This window comes from Tachypleus tridentatus, chromosome 4 (assembly GCF_004210375.1).
Source record: "Tachypleus tridentatus isolate NWPU-2018 chromosome 4, ASM421037v1, whole genome shotgun sequence".
Classification (NCBI taxonomy): domain Eukaryota; kingdom Metazoa; phylum Arthropoda; class Merostomata; order Xiphosura; family Limulidae; genus Tachypleus; species Tachypleus tridentatus.
The window spans coordinates 107,270,584-107,290,404 of NC_134828.1; the positions used below are offsets into that span (position 1 = coordinate 107,270,584).

The window sequence follows — 19,821 nt, forward strand, 5'->3', positions numbered from 1 at the left end:
ATAGTCATGTCAAAATTATCATATTGAAGGCCATCATAGAGGTCAACTTGAATATTGTACTTGCAAATGTAGATGAGTGGCATACATCGAGTGAATAACCATATACTACGGACGAAGAACTTGTATACTACACATATCTCGTTTTCAACATCTGTACGTATATGATGAAAAAGCTGTATCTCTTAAGTAAAAGGCTCTATGTTCTATGTGTAAGGCCTCTATGCCTATATACCCAAATGAATAACCAGCATATTACATGGGAATAATCTATATATAATATATTTGTAAGTCCTGGCTTAAAAGACTTTATAAGTTGAATAGTTTGGTTTGTTGAAGTTTTGGCAAAGTTACGCAAGGGCTATTTGCAATAGCCATACCCAAATTTTAGCTGTGAAAGACTAGAAGGAAAACAGCTAATCATCACCGCCCACCACCGACTCTTTTACCAACAAATAATGGGATTGACCGAAACATTGAGACGTCTCAATGACTGAATTGGCAAGAATGTTTGGTGGGACGAAGATTCGAACCCGCGACCCAAAGATTGCAAGTCAAGCGCCTTAACCGCTTTGAGTGAAGGGTCTGTATATCCCTATACATAAAAACTGTACACTTCAGACAAATGATCTCTGTAGACGAGCCAAAGCCCAAAGAACCTATCAACCACGGCTTTATAATTCACATTACCAAGTCTGAATCTTTTGAGTGAGAAATATATTTTCACTCTTTGTCTTCAGAGAAAGGGATCTTATTTTCCAGTTAAAAGGATCCTTATATCAATGTTGAAAAACCTGCCTCACGTAATTACATTTGTCGAAAGAATAAAGAGTGTTTCCTAGATTCAAAACTTTCACCATCCATAGGAAGGAACTGAAAATCTTAGGTGATGACTCTACATCTTCCAGATGATTGGTCAGCCGTTTATTGAACTACGAACTGTCTTGCTTTTGTTTGTTTTTTGTTCTTTGAATCTAGTTTCCATTCTTTTGCTTGTTTCTCAAGTATAGAAATCTTGACAGTTGTTATATTGTATTTTATAAATTTTGTTGGTGTTGTGTTTGTCAGTGTAGTTTAAAATCCCCTACCCGTTTATACTCTTGTTTCTAAGACATGTGCCTGGCAGCGGTTACTTGCAAACTCTATCTTTCTTAATCGGAAGATGACCTAAGAAGGTAGAAACGTTGTTCTCTGCTTTATTAACACTCCTACGAAAAGTGGGGCCTAATAGGCCCCAGAGCAACTTGAAAGGTTATTAATATTAGGCTAATAATTTGGTATTTAAATGAAATTGCCATTAACTGACCCTATTCCTTTATATTTTAAGGAGCAATAATATTTTGACTTTTCAGACATTTGCGAAATAATATTTAAAAAATTTTTGTAAAACATCCACTAAGGGTATTTTGGGGCCTAATAGGCCCCAGATCAAAAAACATAAAAATGACTTTACTTATTTCCTGAATAATTCAAGAACAGGCCTGGGCAACCGAAAAAAGCAAATTATAGTAAAACTATATTAATTTTACAACTTCTTTTCAAAAGATGGATATTTAGGATAATAACTCTACTCGAACAATAATTTTAGACGGTCCTCATTATTGCCTAGTTTGCCCACGCCTGTTCTAGAACATTCTAGAAACTTTACAGAAGTATTTAGAATAATCTAGAATATTCTTGAAGCTTCTAGAATATTCTAGAAGAATCCACAAATCCTATATATATAGGAGCTAAAATCTTCAAACCGTGTCAAAAATGATATCTCTTGATGAAGCTGTACATTTACAGACAAAACCATCCGACGATGAAAGTGAACATGATAATGTTGCAGACTACTCTGAAAGTTGTGATGATGATCCTTCTGAAGCCAAAAATGATGAACAAATTGCGCCGTACCCTTCTGAAAGTGAAGAAAGTGATACCAGCGGTATCCAGATAAGTACACATGGAACCTGCTTTCCAAACTACTCAGTGAAACTTATCCAAACTATTAACCAGATAAGTACACATGGAACCTGCTTTCCAAACTACTCAGTGAAGCTTATCCAAACTATTAACCAGATAAGTACACATGGAACCTGCTTTCCAAACTACTCAGTGAAGCTTATCCAAACTATTAACCAGATAAGTACACATGGAACCTGCTTTCCAAACTACTCAGTGAAGCTTATCCAAACTATTAACCAGATAAGTACACATGGAACCTGCTTTCCAAACTACTCAGTGAAGCTTATCCAAACTATTAACCAGATAAGTACACATGGAACCTGCTTTCCAAACTACTCAGTGAAACTTATCTAAACTATTAACCAGATAAGTACACATGGAACTGCTTTCCAAACTACTCAGTGAAACTTATCCAAACTATTAACCAGATAAGTACACATGGAACTGCTTTCCAAACTACTCAGTGAAGCTTATCTAAACTATTAACCAGATAAGTACACATGGAACTGCTTTCCAAACTACTCAGTGAAGCTTATCTAAACTATTAATACAACAGTTTGGACAGGTCATCAATGTTAAACTCGTCCACTAGTGAGTGTTACAGTAAGTGTTACAGTACTACTGTTTCTTGCTGACGTCTATTGAATTGAAATAACATTAAACAAAGATCCCAAAGTCTCATACAATTCTGAAACATGGAGATTCACAGAACCTTCATCTTAACTTTCTAAGATACAACAACAGTATAAATGATTTAGTTATAGCCTGGCTCAAAAGTTTCATCGTGTAAATAGCTATCCTGTTCGCTGTTATTTATAGCAAATAAACTTTAATGGCTGTTAAGATTTCCAAGCATTCAAATTTCTCTGTGAAAATTATTTTTCTCGTACAAGTCAACCTTTCAAGGTTAATAAACTTTGTCGTGGCCCCAAACACGTGACGTTTCTGAAAGCTAAAAACTGCCAATAGAAAAAAAAAAAAAAGGTTTTAACTCCAGTTCTTAAAATAAAGATTTTTCAACATATCATAAACAACCGAGAAAGGCACTTCGCCAAGAACGAGGGACAGAAATAAGTAAAAAAAAAAACATTCTTAGAAAGAGAACTAACATAACTGTGGATGTGAAACAAGTTATTTTGAACCACGTGAAACATTGGACAGACTAATTCACACAGTAATTTGTATTACACGAGTTAATGACAAGGTATAATACGAAATAGTAACGACTCTTTGTTGGTGCACACAGAAGCTGTTTGTTTTGTTTTTGGAATTTCGCACAAAGCTACTCGAGGGCTATCTGTGCTAGCTGTCCCTAATTTAGCAGTGTAAGACTAGAGGGAAGGCTGCTAGTCATCACCACCCACCGCCAACTCTTGGGTTACTCCTCTACCAAATAATAGTAAAATTGATCGAAACTTGATAACGCCCCCACGGCTGAAATAACCAGCATATTTGGTGAGACGGAAATTTGAACTAAACCCCCGAAGTCGAGCGCTCTACCCACCTGGTAAAATTCAAGAAAGAATGTTCTGTGATTTATAACATATTAACAGAAGTTTTTATCTAAAATTCGTTTTTCAGAATAATTTTAAACTTGTCAGAAAGGGTGCAAGTTTTGACCCTAGCGACCCCTTCAACCTGATCGTGAGTAAAGTTATGTAACGTAAAATTTGATTCTTGAACTGAAAGGACATCAGCTTTGTAAAAACAAACTTAGACAATCTTTTTAATGTACCTAAAGAAAAAATACAAAAATTGTCACAATAAAAAATAATTTCCTACAACCGAATATTAGACAATCTAATTAGACAAACAATGAAACAATCTCTAATGGCCCGGCATGTCTACCTGATTAGGAGCGCTCGACTTTGAGAGTAGCGGGTTCGATTCCCAGTCACACCAAACATACTTGTCCTTTCAACCTTTGGGGCGTTATAAAATTTCAATCAATCCCACTATTCATTGATGAAAGATAGCTCAAGAGTTAGCAGTTGGTGGTGAACACTAGCTACCTTCCAACTTGTCTTACACTGTTAAATTAGGGATGAATAGCGAAGATAACCCTCGTGTAGCTTTGCGCGAAATTAGAATAAACAAACAAAAACAATCTGTTAGGTTTTGTTATAACCAGGTTTATATGTTTTCTTTTAAAGCTGAAAATAGCTGTTTGTTCTGCTAGAGAGGAACTGTAATATGCATTTATTGAACTGTAGTTCTGAAGAAAAAAAAACAATTTTATATGAATATGCAAATCAGCACGTCACGTGATAACAGCGCCGATAGAAAGTCTCGGTGGAATAGCATGTATCAAAATTACATGTTAACATTTTTTGGCGTTTCTTTAGTAGTATGATTTATTTGTTTTGAATTTCGCGTAAAGCTACACGAGGGCTATCTGCGCTAGCCGTCCCTAATTTAGTAGTGTAGGACTAGAGGGAAGGCAGCTAGTCATCACTACACACCGCCAACTCTTGGACTACTCTTTTACCAACGAATAGTGGGATTGATCGTTACATTATAACGTCCCCACGGCTGAAAGGGCGAGCATATTTGGTGCGACCGAGATTCGAACCCACGACCCTCGGATTACGAGTCGAACGCCTTAACACGCTTGGCCATGCCGGGCCTTTACCAAACAATGTTCGCTTTTCGGAATGATATGTAACATCCTTTTCCAGTTCAGAATATTTATATAGTTAAGCAAGTAAAATGTGTTCAGATCAGAGGGGATTTGAAATATTCAAAACGTAGATGTATATGTACTCAATAGGTTTAGAAATCAAATGAATATGGATCAATTAGCAGTACAAGGACTATCCAGAAAAAAGACCAGTAACAGGTCTGACTCCAGGTGTGGTGACCAAAATGCGGAGTCCTTTAACAGCCGTATTTCCATAAACACAAAGGTCAGCGGCAAAAGTTGTTCATGTTTCTTAGGCAACAGTACACAGCATAATCAAGATGGATCAATACTGAAACGAGATCAAAATTGTAGGGAATCATCAAAAGAAGGATTCCAGTCATAACTTCCGTTCAAGCAACAAGAAAATAAAACGGCTACTGACCTATTCTATATGAAGACATGCCAGTCAAGTCGCTGGACGCAATTATTATACATTTCTGTGCGACACAGACTGTTAAAATTAGCGCTGAAAAACCTTCGCCTCCATTATTAATAAATTATAATACAACTGCAGAAAAAAGCGAAGCGCTTTGAATATGACATCGTTACGGCAGAGCATTTTAAAATAGAAACTACGCTGCAAAATGACAGGGATTGGAACCCGCGACCTTCATATTACGATTCGAATGGCTTTACCACCAGGGTTTTTGTTAATGACATACCAGTTCGAAATCATACAACGTACTTATTGATATTACCATTACATGCCATATTTTGTGTGTGTATAATTCGTGTAGGAACGTCCCTACTAAACGTTTATCTGCGCGATCTAACTGTAATACGTCTATGTATAATAAACGGAAATTACTTCGTCTCGCATGCATAGTATCGCGCTCATGGTTGTAAGTCGGATTTCCTATGTGCATGACTATTGACTCGTCAATTACAACTCCACAGGTCATGATATTTTAACTGGTATGATAAGTGTGTAAAGACTGTCTGCACTAACTCCCTCTAGGTATTTCAAACAATAAAGGGAAGGAAGCTAGTCAACCAAAAACTCTTGGACTACTTTTGTCTGATTGGAGAGTGGGATTGGGTCGTCGGTCTTATTGCGCATCCACGGCTCCAAACTGGGGAGCGCATTTTCGCGTCGAAAGAACAGGAACAAGGAGTCATCGTAGGTCGATAGGCCAGTCTCTGTTTGGTTTGAATTTCGCGCAAAGCTAGACGAGGGCTATGTGCGCTAGCTGTGTGAGACCAGAGGGAAGGCAGCTATTCATCACCACCCATCGCCAACTCTTGGGCTTCTCTTTTACCAACGGATAGTGGGATTGGCTGTCACATTATAACGTCCCTACGGCTGAAAGGGCGAGCATATTTGGTGTGACGGGGATTCGAACCTGCGACCTTCGGATTACGAGTCGAGTCCTTAACCACCTGGCCATACTGCGCCACCAGTCTCGGCCCATTAAACAAAACTAGCAAAAATTTAGTTCTCAGTCAATTATTACAATAAAATAATAAAATGCGTTTACTTCGTTGCGGTCAAAACAACATGTAGGAAAATAATTGTTTGGAATATGCCAGCCATAAATAAGAAATTCAATATATTTTGTTTATTGTGTATATTATATATAATTCCCATTTTTCCTCTTCAAGCTATTATTAATTACCTTCAAACAAAATCGAGATCACAAAATAACTCATTAAAACAACTCACACTATGACTCATTTTTTAATAATTTGATTGTGTGTTTTTATTCATTCATATTGATTTAATAGTGCCAGTTATCTGGCTGTGAAGCCAAACTAATTTTATCTTAGATCCTTACAGAGCCAGTTAGTACTGCTTAGCTGTAGAATAAAACAGAATTTAAATGGGTAAGCAATCGGACGAGTGACCTGTATTTGGCAACCTTTTCAGTTGTTTTTTTAAATTGCCGTTTGAATTTTGCAACCATTTCAATCCTTTACTTTTACTGATAAGGAGAGAACAACGTTTCGACCTTTCTAGGCCATTTTCAGGTTAAGAATTGTTTGTTTTTGGAATTTCGCACAAAGCTACTCGAGGGCTATCTACACTAGCCATCCCTAATTTAGCAGTGTAAGACTAGAGGGAAGGCAGCTGGTCATCACCACCCACCGCCAACTCTTGGGCTACTCTTTTACCAACGAATAGTGGGATTGACCGTCACATTATACGCCCCCACGGCTGGGAGGGCGAGCATGTTTAGCGCGACCCTCGGATTACGAGTCGCACGCCTTACGCGCTTGGCCATGCCAGGCCCCAGGTTAAGAAAGACAGAGTGTTTGAATGTGCCCGTTAACGGACACACGTCTTGTGATCCAATCTGTGTCATAAACATGTTGGCTTGAACTGGTGACACGGGATTCACCATACTTAGGTAATTTATTTGTATTGTGTAACGTTACGCACAACGTGAGTACTTAAGTTTGTCTGAGGACAAAAATAAAAAGCGTGATATTTCGAGGTATCCTTCTAGTTTTTGTATATTTTACATGACTGTAATCGGTAATGACTGTTTTTAGGTTCTACATGTTTGTTGAAACTGAACTTTTTTTTGTTCATTGCTAACGGTCGTGTATTATTATGTCCATACACGACAGTATGTAATTAAGACGAACATGAGAGTTGTGTACATTGCCGACTGTTTAATTCCAAATAAAAACTTGTGCTTTATGTTTCTGTGCTCAAATCCATCACACGAGATATCTGTGAAATTATTATTTATGTTATTCAATTACTTAGATACTCTACATCACTCCGGATACATTTGTAGGTCTCGTAATTACTTGATTATGAGCCATAGATAAACAAATATAAAAATGTACACCATTGCCATCTAGTATCAGCTTTGTAAACTAAATATCCTTTCACTAGCATCAGTCTAACATAAGTTTTAAATAAAAATTTAAACTAATTAAACCAAAGCAACATAAAAACAAAACGACACTTTCACTAACAGACGGTGTCAAGGCTAATTAACATAATCTGGAGGTTACTTCATTTACTTATAGTTTTGATAAAACCACAATGTTCAAGCATTTGGTACAAAAGATGCAATTCTGTAAACATGGTTTAGAAACAAAGTTTGTTTGGTGATTTGTTATACAGTTTTAATAAATATAAAATTTATAACTAGAATGATACTGTCTGCAGGATCATATAAAAATTGCTATATAAAATGATAATACACTTCTAAAAACGTAAATGAAGTGTGTATACATATATATATCTAGAATATAAAACAATAATTTTTTTTTTTTAATTTTCAACACAAACATACAGAAGTTTCCTAACTGATCAGGTGAAAGCTACATTTTACCTCACAGTGATTGGATAACAACTTAACTCTTGAAAACTTCCCAAGCAAAAAATAAAATGCAATAAACTACTTTCATTCTTTAAACTAATTTGACAGATTATTTAAATAATAAAGACATTACAACAGTCTTAACAAAGCATCGCATATCTCCTTGTGCAGTACACGTATTCAGTAGTTAACCAATCTAGTGTTTATATACTGGTTATTGTTATACAAGTTAGTAGACATAAAACCAATTACGTGGACAATAATAAAAATAATTTGTAGAGTGAAACCTCTGTTACTTCTCACAGAGAAGTACTAACATAATCAAAATCACTAAACTTTTCTTATAATTCTATCCTTCACTTTATTTATGTGTATATGGTAAATAAAACACACACAAAAAATCTGTATCTCATTTACAAGATACCAATAAGAATATTTTTAAAACATTTAAGTTATTCATAGTTGTAAAAAATAATGTGAAAGCATAATCTCTAAAAGATTTAAAAACAAACTATTAAATTATTGTCTCGTAAGATGCTCACATTAATTTAATTTTTGTATGCCTACTTTTTTCTATTATACCTTCAAAAATTCACCCATAATATGAATTCTTAAAATTTATAATTCTCTTTGAGCTTTTAATGCATATTAAATATTGCATATACTGTTTTATTACTGTTCATTCAGAAAACGTAAACTGATTATTAACCTCAGTATTTTCTCCTGACATTAATTTATTAGTTAAACAAACTGCAGTTTAGATTTGTTTTGTTTTGAATTTCCTGCAAAGCTACAAGAGAGCTATCTACGCTAGCCATCCCTAATTTAGTAGTAAAAGACTAGAGGGAAGGCAGCTAGTCATCACCACCCACCGCCAACTCTTGGGCTACTCTTTTATCAATGAATAGTGGGATTGACTGTCACTTATAAAGCTCACATGCTGAAAAGGCAAACATATTTGATGTGACAGAGGATTGAAACCCGCAACACTCACATTACAAGTCAAATGCCTTAACCACCTCGCTATGCCGAGCCACAAACCACAGTTCAGTTTTTTATCTTTCAGTAGCTTTATCAAATATACTTTGTACAACATGCCTAAACCTGTATGGGTCTTAACAAAGATGATGCAAGAAAAGCACTTTGACTTTCTGTTTCATAGAATTAGAAAAATATAAACATTTATGTGTAACTGTTTCCTTCAGTAATGATTTCACATTATTTCAAAACATTTTTTTTGTAATTTCATCTCAGTAATTTAAAAACTTTTGACAAAAAATTATAAAATGAATGGCTAAAAGTAAAATTATTTCAAAAATAAAAAACTTTCATTTGATAATTTCAATTATAGTTAATATTAAAATAATTCTCTCCTAAATGTTTCCTTTCTAATTTCCCAACAAACAATAGCAAAATCAATGATTTATGAACTTAAAAAACTGCAAATTCCCAAATGCAAGTTTTAATAAATCTAAACTCAATGCCTTGAACTGTAATATTATAAAGCTACTTTCAGAATTATATATTGAATATGTGTATGGTTTAAATTATTGAATGTGGATAGAGTGATACACTGTCTACAATTTAATAACTGACTCTTCAATCGTACCAAGTATAAAATACGATTATTTGTTGTTGTTTTTTATGCATTTTTCAACCAAAATAAAATATTTTTTATGTATGTTCATGTTATTTAAAAGACGCAATTAGCAGGTAGTGCATAGTTGAAATTTAACAAAGTGAGCATTCTGACTGTTGAACATAGGATTACTTCAGGTGTTCAGGCCCAGTTGTTTTTATGTTAACAACAGATCCTGATGGAAATACCTTGAAGTTAATTCAAAAATCATCTAAATGTAGGTTCACTAGATACAATGTCCATTCAATAACTTTCAAATATTTGTATTTTTTCTACAAACATGCTACCAAACAAAGTTAATTAGCATCTAACGTACAAAGAGGCATTTAAAAACTCGACAACAGCTTGCTATCATTATCACTGTATTTTTCCTAATAACTTAAGCCACGCTCAGTTTTCCAATGATAAAGGTACAATAATGTCAAGACTGAGACATTAATCTGCAAAACTCTTTCGTCCAATCCTTAAAAATATCCTTCTTCTTCAAATATTCGTTACACTAACAATAATCAACCATTCTCTGAAGTGGCTAGCTCGGTAAAAAAGTCTCTGAAGTGGATAGATCGGTAAAAAATTCTCTGAAGTGGCTAGTTCGGTAAAAAATTCTCTGAAGTGGATAGCTCAGTAAAAAATGTTGGGAAAGAATGAAACTGGAGGACAATCATTAATTTTTTTTGTGTATTACAATAAAGTCATTGATTGAAAGAGCAACAACAGTTTAAGAAATGTTAACTATTCATTGGCTTACTGATTTTCTTCATAAAGATGTTACCCAGTGTTGATACAATACATTGATACATTACCCAGTGTTGACACAATCCATTGATATATTACCCAGTGTTGATACAATAAGTACCTGAAACAGATTTATTCAAAAACTAACAGTAATAAATGCTTGTTATTTCAGTTTAAAAAGAAAGAAGACATTTTGTGACATGAGTAAAAATTACAGAAAGCTAAAAAACAATTTGAGAAATCACTCTCAACCCCAGAAAACAGTGTAATTATCCAAACCATAACAACTGAAATGTTAGGTCATACTTACAAATAGTACTTATGCTAAAAATAACAAAGAAAAACAAAACCAATGCTAGTGGTTTGACAAAAAAAAAACATTTGTCACAAAAAAAATAAAAGTCAAGGTAACAGAAAGATTCATATTAATTGTTAATCAAATTAATCGCTAAAACTTTCCCACTTGTATAAGCTTTAAAGTTACAGCTTAATAATATTTAAGTATATCATCTAGCACTTACTATCACATACTTGAAAAAGCCAAAAACAATCCATGTTATAAGTCTAATTAACATTAGTGCATAATAATAATAATACGGTATTAATAACAGTTTCATCACACACGTTAAAACTCTCTTCCTGCAATAAAACATGAAAGACATTTTTTAACTATGTTAACTTCTTTTGTATGTGTTTAACACTTCCAACTAAGCAAGTATGTATACTATAAAAAAATAAGAATGTATTAACAGTAGTAACCACGAAGTACACTATTTGGTGAAAACACATTAAAAAACAAACCAGTCGTCATAACATTGATGGAAGTATATATAATACCGACTTCAGATTGGTTTCAGTTCTTGTCTATAGTGCTCACTCTATTGTAAACCATCTTTTTCACAGGTTTCTTCTTGTAGTACAACCATAACACCTGACTAATCTTTTTTTTAGCTTAGTAATGAAGCTCTTTCAGTATCACTACTAGTGATCATTTTTTAAGTTTTCTCCATTCACATTCAGAGTTGATTATGAAGTTTTGTTGTACAATGGATCTAATGTTTCCAACGTAAAGTCATCATTCCCAAAAGAAAGTCCTCGGCTAAATCCCACCTTTCAAAGACATAAAATAAAATAGTAAAGATTAATCAGACAATTAATGTGACCAATTTTAAGTAAAAATGTATTAGAACTAATGTACATAAATAAACAATTATTTGTTATATCACAAGAATAGAGACTGAAGTTCAAAAGAAATAACTGTCTCTCCAAAAATCTGAAAAGTTAAATGATGGTATATCATTACTGAAAGATACTATACAAGCTTTACTGATATAAATAATATTTTTAATCATTTCAATTTTTGCAAAACTTGCTAAATGGTTGTTTAATGGCTTGCCTATTTTTACCATTTTTCTACGTTAAATCAGTTTTGAAAAACCGTACTTCCTGGGCCAAGTTTTTAACAGAAAGCAGTGATTAATTCCAATTAAAAGGAAGGTACTGAAATATTCTTTATTAGGGGTTGCAAAACTGTTGAAAGAAATAATTCCTAAAAGTTTAAACAATCCCCTAATCTCTCTTCAACCTTCAAATATGTCCAGCATTTTAAACACTTATTAATCTCCCACTGGTACAGCAGTAAGTCTATGGATTTACAATTCTCAAATCAAGGGTTTGATTCCTCTCGGTGGACTCAACAGATAGCCCAATGTGGCTTTGCTATAAGAAAACACACACACAAATAACACTTATTAAATCTGTCTGGATATTTATATTCATTTAGTTAAATATTTTACCTACTTCTTTCTATTGAAATGCATCTAACATTGCTTTCATATTAACCTGTATTTTAAAAACGACTTACAACATTTGTTTCAGTTATAACAATAGCTCTTACTTAATAAATAGTTGCTTCTTACCTCGTTGATAGTTTTTATTCATTTTTAGTATACACGATTCTCATTCTACAAATACAAACCTGTACTGCTGCATTTCTTAATATAGTTAATACTAGGTCATATTATTATGATTCTGTAAAAAAATTTGGGTTAGTTTTTACAACAAAACATTTTTGTATATGAAGTCAATAATTCTACAAAACTACATTCCTTCAATTTCAAAAGCTAAATCCATCAATTAACATTTCAAAATTTTACCACATTTAAATATATCTTACAAATTTACATTTTTATTTAATTAGCTCATAAAAATATTTACCTACAACTTTTTAAACTTGTAACACAACCATGTAAATGTTCACGACAATTCGAAAGAACTTTCATCACATTAGGTGACTAATACCTATACTATATGTACACAACTTTCATCACATTAGGTGACTAATACCTATACTGTATGTACACAACTTTCATCACATTAGGTGACTAATACCTATACTATATGTACACAACTTTCACCACATTAGGTGACTAATACCTATACTGTATGTACACAACTTTCATCACATTAGGTGACTAATACCTATACTGTATGTACACAACTTTCATCACATTAGGTGACTAATACCTATACTGTATGTACACAACTTTCATCACATTAGGTGACTAATACCTATACTGTATGTACACAACTTTCATCACATTAGGTGACTAATACCTATACTGTGTGTACACAACTTTCATCACGTTAAGTGACTAATACCTATACTGTATGTACACAACTTTCATCACGTTAAGTGACTAATACCTATACTGTGTGTACACAACTTTCATTACATTAGGTGACTAATACCTATACTGTGTGTACACAACTTTCATTACATTAGGTGACTAATACCTATACTGTATGTACACAACTTTCATCACATTAGGTGACTAATACCTATACTGTATGTACACAACTTTCATCACATTAGGTGACTAATACCTATACTATATGTACACAACTTTCATCACATTAGGTGACTAATACCTATACTGTATGTACACAACTTTCATCACATTAGGTGACTAATACCTATACTATATGTACACAACTTTCACCACATTAGGTGACTAATACCTATACTGTATGTACACAACTTTCATCACATTAGGTGACTAATACCTATACTGTATGTACACAACTTTCATTACATTAGGTGACTAATACCTATACTGTATGTACACAACTTTCATCACATTAGGTGACTAATACCTATACTGTATGTACACAACTTTCATTACATTAGGTGACTAATACCTATACTGTGTGTACACAACTTTCATCACATTAGGTGACTAATACCTATACTGTGTGTACACAACTTTCATCACATTAGGTGACTAATACCTATACTGTATGTACACAACTTTCATCACATTAGGTGACTAATACCTATACTGTATGTACACAACTTTCATCACATTAGGTGACTAATACCTATACTGTATGTACACAACTTTCATTACATTAGGTGACTAATACCTATACTGTATGTACACAACTTTCATCACATTAGGTGACTAATACCTATACCGTATGTACACAACTTTCATCACATTAGGTGACTAATACCTATACTGTATGTACACAACTTTCATCACATTAGGTGACTAATACCTATACTGTATGTACACAACTTTCATCACATTAGGTGACTAATACCTATACTGTGTGTACACAACTTTCATCACATTAGGTGACTAATACCTATACTGTGTGTACACAACTTTCATCACATTAGGTGACTAATACCTATACTGTATGTACACAACTTTCATTACATTAGGTGACTAATACCTATACTGTATGTACACAACTTTCATCACATTAGGTGACTAATACCTATACTGTATGTACACAACTTTCATTACATTAGGTGACTAATACCTATACTGTATGTACACAACTTTCATCACATTAGGTGACTAATACCTATACTGTGTGTACACAACTTTCATCACATTAGGTGACTAATACCTATACTGTGTGTACACAACTTTCATTACATTAGGTGACTAATACCTATACTGTATGTACACAACTTTCATTACATTACGTGACTAATACCTATACTGTATGTACACAACTTTCATCACATTAGGTGACTAATACCTATACTGTATGTACACAACTTTCATTACATTAGGTGACTAATACCTATACTGTATGTACACAACTTTCATCACATTAGGTGACTAATACCTATACTGTGTGTACACAACTTTCATCACATTAGGTGACTAATACCTATACTGTGTGTACACAACTTTCATCACATTAGGTGACTAATACCTATACTGTGTGTACACAACTTTCATCACATTAGGTGACTAATACCTATACTGTATGTACACAACTTTCATCACATTAGGTGACTAATACCTATACTGTATGTACACAACTTTCATCACATTAGGTGACTAATACCTATACTGTATGTACACAACTTTCATTACATTAGGTGACTAATACCTATACTGTATGTACACAACTTTCATCACATTAGGTGACTAATACCTATACCGTATGTACACAACTTTCATCACATTAGGTGACTAATACCTATACTGTATGTACACAACTTTCATCACATTAGGTGACTAATACCTATACTGTATGTACACAACTTTCATCACATTAGGTGACTAATACCTATACTGTGTGTACACAACTTTCATCACATTAGGTGACTAATACCTATACTGTGTGTACACAACTTTCATCACATTAGGTGACTAATACCTATACTGTATGTACACAACTTTCATTACATTAGGTGACTAATACCTATACTGTATGTACACAACTTTCATCACATTAGGTGACTAATACCTATACTGTATGTACACAACTTTCATTACATTAGGTGACTAATACCTATACTGTATGTACACAACTTTCATCACATTAGGTGACTAATACCTATACTGTGTGTACACAACTTTCATCACATTAGGTGACTAATACCTATACTGTGTGTACACAACTTTCATCACATTAGGTGACTAATACCTATACTGTATGTACACAACTTTCATTACATTACGTGACTAATACCTATACTGTATGTACACAACTTTCATCACATTAGGTGACTAATACCTATACTGTATGTACACAACTTTCATTACATTAGGTGACTAATACCTATACTGTATGTACACAACTTTCATCACATTAGGTGACTAATACCTATACTGTGTGTACACAACTTTCATCACATTAGGTGACTAATACCTATACTGTATGTACACAACTTTCATCACATTAGGTGACTAATACCTATACTGTATGTACACAACTTTCATTACATTAGGTGACTAATACCTATACCGTATGTACACAACTTTCATCACATTAGGTGACTAATACCTATACTGTATGTACACAACTTTCATCACATTAGGTGACTAATACCTATACTGTATGTACACAACTTTCATCACATTAGGTGACTAATACCTATACTGTATGTACACAACTTTCATCACATTAGGTGACTAATACCTATACTGTACGTACACAACTTTCATCACATTAGGTGACTAATACCTATACTGTATGTACACAACTTTCATCACATTAGGTGACTAATACCTATATTGTATGTACACAACTTTCATCACATTAGGTGACTAATACCTATATTGTATGTACACAACTTTCATCACATTAGGTGACTAATACCTATACTGTATGTACACAACTTTCATCACATTAGGTGACTAATACCTATACTGTATGTACACAACTTTCATCACATTAGGTGACTAATACCTATACTGTATATACACAACTTTCATCACATTAGGTGACTAATACCTATACTGTATGTACACCAACAGATTTAAATTCAGGGATAAAAAAAGAATTTTTGGAAAACTTTGTAAAGCAGCAAACAGCTATGAAGTAAAAATTACTGTTTAATATTTAATTATGTTTCAACTCACAGAACAGGGGCATCTTCAAATTATCTTTGACAATAATTTATACGATTCAAATTACAGCAATACACTTGAACATTTGGAAGTAATACTCACAGGATATTAATGAAAACATTACCAAATGACCTATCAAAAAGTTAACCCAACTGTACTCTCAAGACAACTGGTTTTAAAACTAAGTGAAATAAAGATTAAAACAACTGATAGATTTACTACATGCCAGAAAGCTATAATCTTGTCACTACGTTAACATTTCCTTGAAATAAGGTATTTTAATGGATTTTTCATCATTTACAACAGTAAACGTCAATCACCAAATTTTTGTGATGTAAACTATATGATATTTATATCACAGCTGCTTATAGTTCTTAACATTGTCTTCACAGTTACATTTTTATAAAACATTGACAATCTTTTGGCTTGAAACAGTTGGATTATTCTCTAACTTGATGATTGTGCTTCACACAATATGTGTTGGGTTTTTATCTCACAAATTAGAATCCCCTTTTAAGTATTCTCAGTACGAGTCTAACACCATGATGATACCATTTGTACTTAAAAGCATGGAATGTACTCAAAACTATTCTGTAATATAAGAATGAAACATGATACTAGAGTACATGTAAAATTGAAAGTGATTGTGTTCAATGCACTCAGAAATATTCTGTAATCTAAGAATGAAACATGATACTAGAGTACATGTAAAATTGAAAGTGATTGTGTTCAATGCACTCAGAAATATTCTGTAATCTAAGAATGAAACATGATACCAGGGTACATGTAAAATTGAAAGTGATTGTGTTCAATGCACTCAGAAATATTCTGTAATCTAAGAATGAAACATGATACCAGGGTACATGTAAAATTGAAAGTGATTGTGTTCAATGCACTCAGAAATATTCTGTAATCTAAGAATGAAACATGATACCAGGGTACATGTAAAATTGAAAGTGATTGTGTTCAAAAGTGTTTTAATAAATTAGGCCCCTCCTCTGAGTGCAGGTTTTTAACACTAAAAATTGGGTTTGTTTTGAAACCCACTGTGACTAGAGTATGGATAGCTCATTGCGTTTCAAGTAAAATTGTGGCAGAAATGTTTCACTTAACGAGTCTTATTTTACATAATATATTACCTAAGTTTCTTAAACCGAATATCTGCTCTTTGTCTTCCAGATTTTCACTAAAAGAACTGCTCCTAATTTCTCAAACTTATGTTATTGAATTATCAAGTAGGGAATGAACTGGCATTTCCACATGATGTAGCTACTGAGATATAAATCTCAGTTTTAACTAACAAGTTTTAACTAATAAAAATGCTTAGACAATTAAATATTTGAACCTATTTTGTTATTTTACTTCCTTGGAAATGTTCAATCAGAACACAAACCAATAATAACACAAGAAAAAAGTTGTAACTATACAAAGATCATTATTACTAATATGTGTAACTTTAGTTTATAACACTAATGCAATCAGCTGACTGTTTCCTCTTTCAATATGGCACTCGACTGCTACCATTGACTGTGTACCTCTCAACAGTCTGGACCAGTGATGGCATGTGACATGCAGTGCTGCCTCTTGATTCTTTAAACCCTAACACTAACCCATAATAAATAAATATGTATAATGATTATCATTATTGCCAAATGCTGCAGCAAATTAACGACACATTCTGAATTCATCACATACCCAGTACGCACATCAGTATTTGAGTTAAAATAGAGGTAAACTGTTGGTATTGGCTTCACTCTGCTTATACATTTCTTCTGTTGTTTGTAAGTGAATATCAGATACTTAGTGATAATAACAGTAAATATGCATTTTTTTTTGCAGTAAATATATGAATTATATTGTTAAAATTATGTTATTTGGCATGGCATGCATACATCTTTGATCAGTTAGATGATTATAGATTATTTTTATATCAATGATATAAACTTTCACCTGCTGTTATGTTACAGTAAGTTGAATTATAGTATTTACGTTAATTAGTGAGATATCTTTAAAGTGTATTTACACTTTTCAGCTTGTCGGAATGTCAGCTCAACCAGGAAAGAAATAAAAACGTTCAACTAGAAGGAGCAGCAGCAGAATCGTGGACTGAAAGATTTGGCATGATCAAAAATGGTGATAAAGCATTATGTATCTTACATGTTCTGTAACAGTGGTGTGCAGGACTTCCTCTGTAAAGAGGCATTATGAAACTGTTCATAAATGGCTTTGTGATAAAAGTGAACAAGAACAAAAAGAGCACATTTCTCAAAAAGTTAGCAACAACAACGTGCAGTCAAATGTTTTGATGAAACTTTTAATGCTAATAGTTTTGAGATTTCAAATATTATTGCTCAGCATGGAAAAACCACTTACTGATGGGGAGTATATCAAAGAATCATGGCTAGAATGTGTTCCTTTCCTTTTTGACAGTTTGTCGTAAAAAGAAGTAAATTATTCAATATAATAAGGAATTGCCAGTGAGTAGAAACACAGTAGAAGATAGAATATTAAAGATGGAAACAAACATAAGAGAACAGCTAGCAAAAATATTGGTACATGTAAATTCCTTTCCATTTGTCTTAATGAGAGCACTGATGTTACATCATCAGCTACGCTAGCCATCAGTGCTCGATTTTGTAGGGCTGATGAAATTTGAGAACAGGTGAACTTGGTAACATTACCTGAACTCACCGCAGGTGCTGAAATGTGTAAGGCAGTAGTAAACGAATTATCTAATCGGCAGGTTGATCTTTCAAAATAGTTTCTGTGACAAATGATGGTGCACCTAGCATGACTGGTAAAGAAGCAGGTTTTGTATATCTGTTTGCACAAAATATGTTGAATATCTACTACTAGGCTTTCACTGTATTAAACACAAGGAGGTTTTGTGTGCAAAAACTGGCCTTAAGGAGCTTTTGAAAAAGTGATAAAAATTGTAACCAAGGTAGTTAATTTTAATTTTGTGCATGCTGTGAAAAAAAACCAATTTCATAATTTACTGAAAGAGACGAATCCAGTGTACACAGGGCTACTTATGTACCATAATATTCATTGGCTAAGTAGAGGTTCTTTCCTTAAACGATTCGTTGAGTGTTTGGATGAAATTTGTCTGTTTTTGACAAATGAAAAATTTACTTGTCAAGAATTATCTGATATTGTACAGATTTGTAGGTTGATGTTTAATACATATTTCTCCTCACATTTAAATGACTTGAACACCAAATTACAAGGATCTGGTAAAACACATGATATTATGTTTGTAAACATAAAAGCTCTTGAAATGAAACTGAAAATATTTAAATTTGATGTTTACAATGGCATTTTTAACTATTTTCCAAGCCTAAAAAACCACAAGACATATCTTGAAATTCCTGAGAAAACATACATTCGAAGCTTGCAAATGCAATTTTCAAGTATCATTAATTCAACTTTTAAACAACTTTCTTTAAGACTTAATTAGTTCAGGTTATTTGAAGAAACTGAAAAATTCATAAGTTCAGTGTAACGTTAAACAAACTGAATTTGGAAATGTTGTAGTGGATTGACTTGGATAATTCTGAGATGCAACTGACTGATTTTTTAAAAGATTATCTTCAATTTGGGAACGCTTCCAAAAGTTTGCCATCTCTGGTCTAGACTAACTGGTAAGTAGCCGATGCC

At 33.3% G+C, this 19,821-nt stretch overlaps 1 protein-coding gene across 1 annotated transcript in view; it reads left to right on the forward strand.

Moving 5' to 3' along the window:
* Positions 1-18,329, forward strand: part of LOC143248186 (glycine receptor subunit alpha-4-like) — a 59,072-nt gene extending 40,743 nt beyond the window's left edge. The window contains exon 9 of the mRNA XM_076496619.1: positions 18,194-18,329. Coding sequence (XP_076352734.1) covers positions 18,194-18,329 — 136 coding nt within the window. The remainder of the gene's footprint in view (positions 1-18,193) is intronic.
* The last annotated feature ends 1,492 nt before the right edge of the window (positions 18,330-19,821 follow it).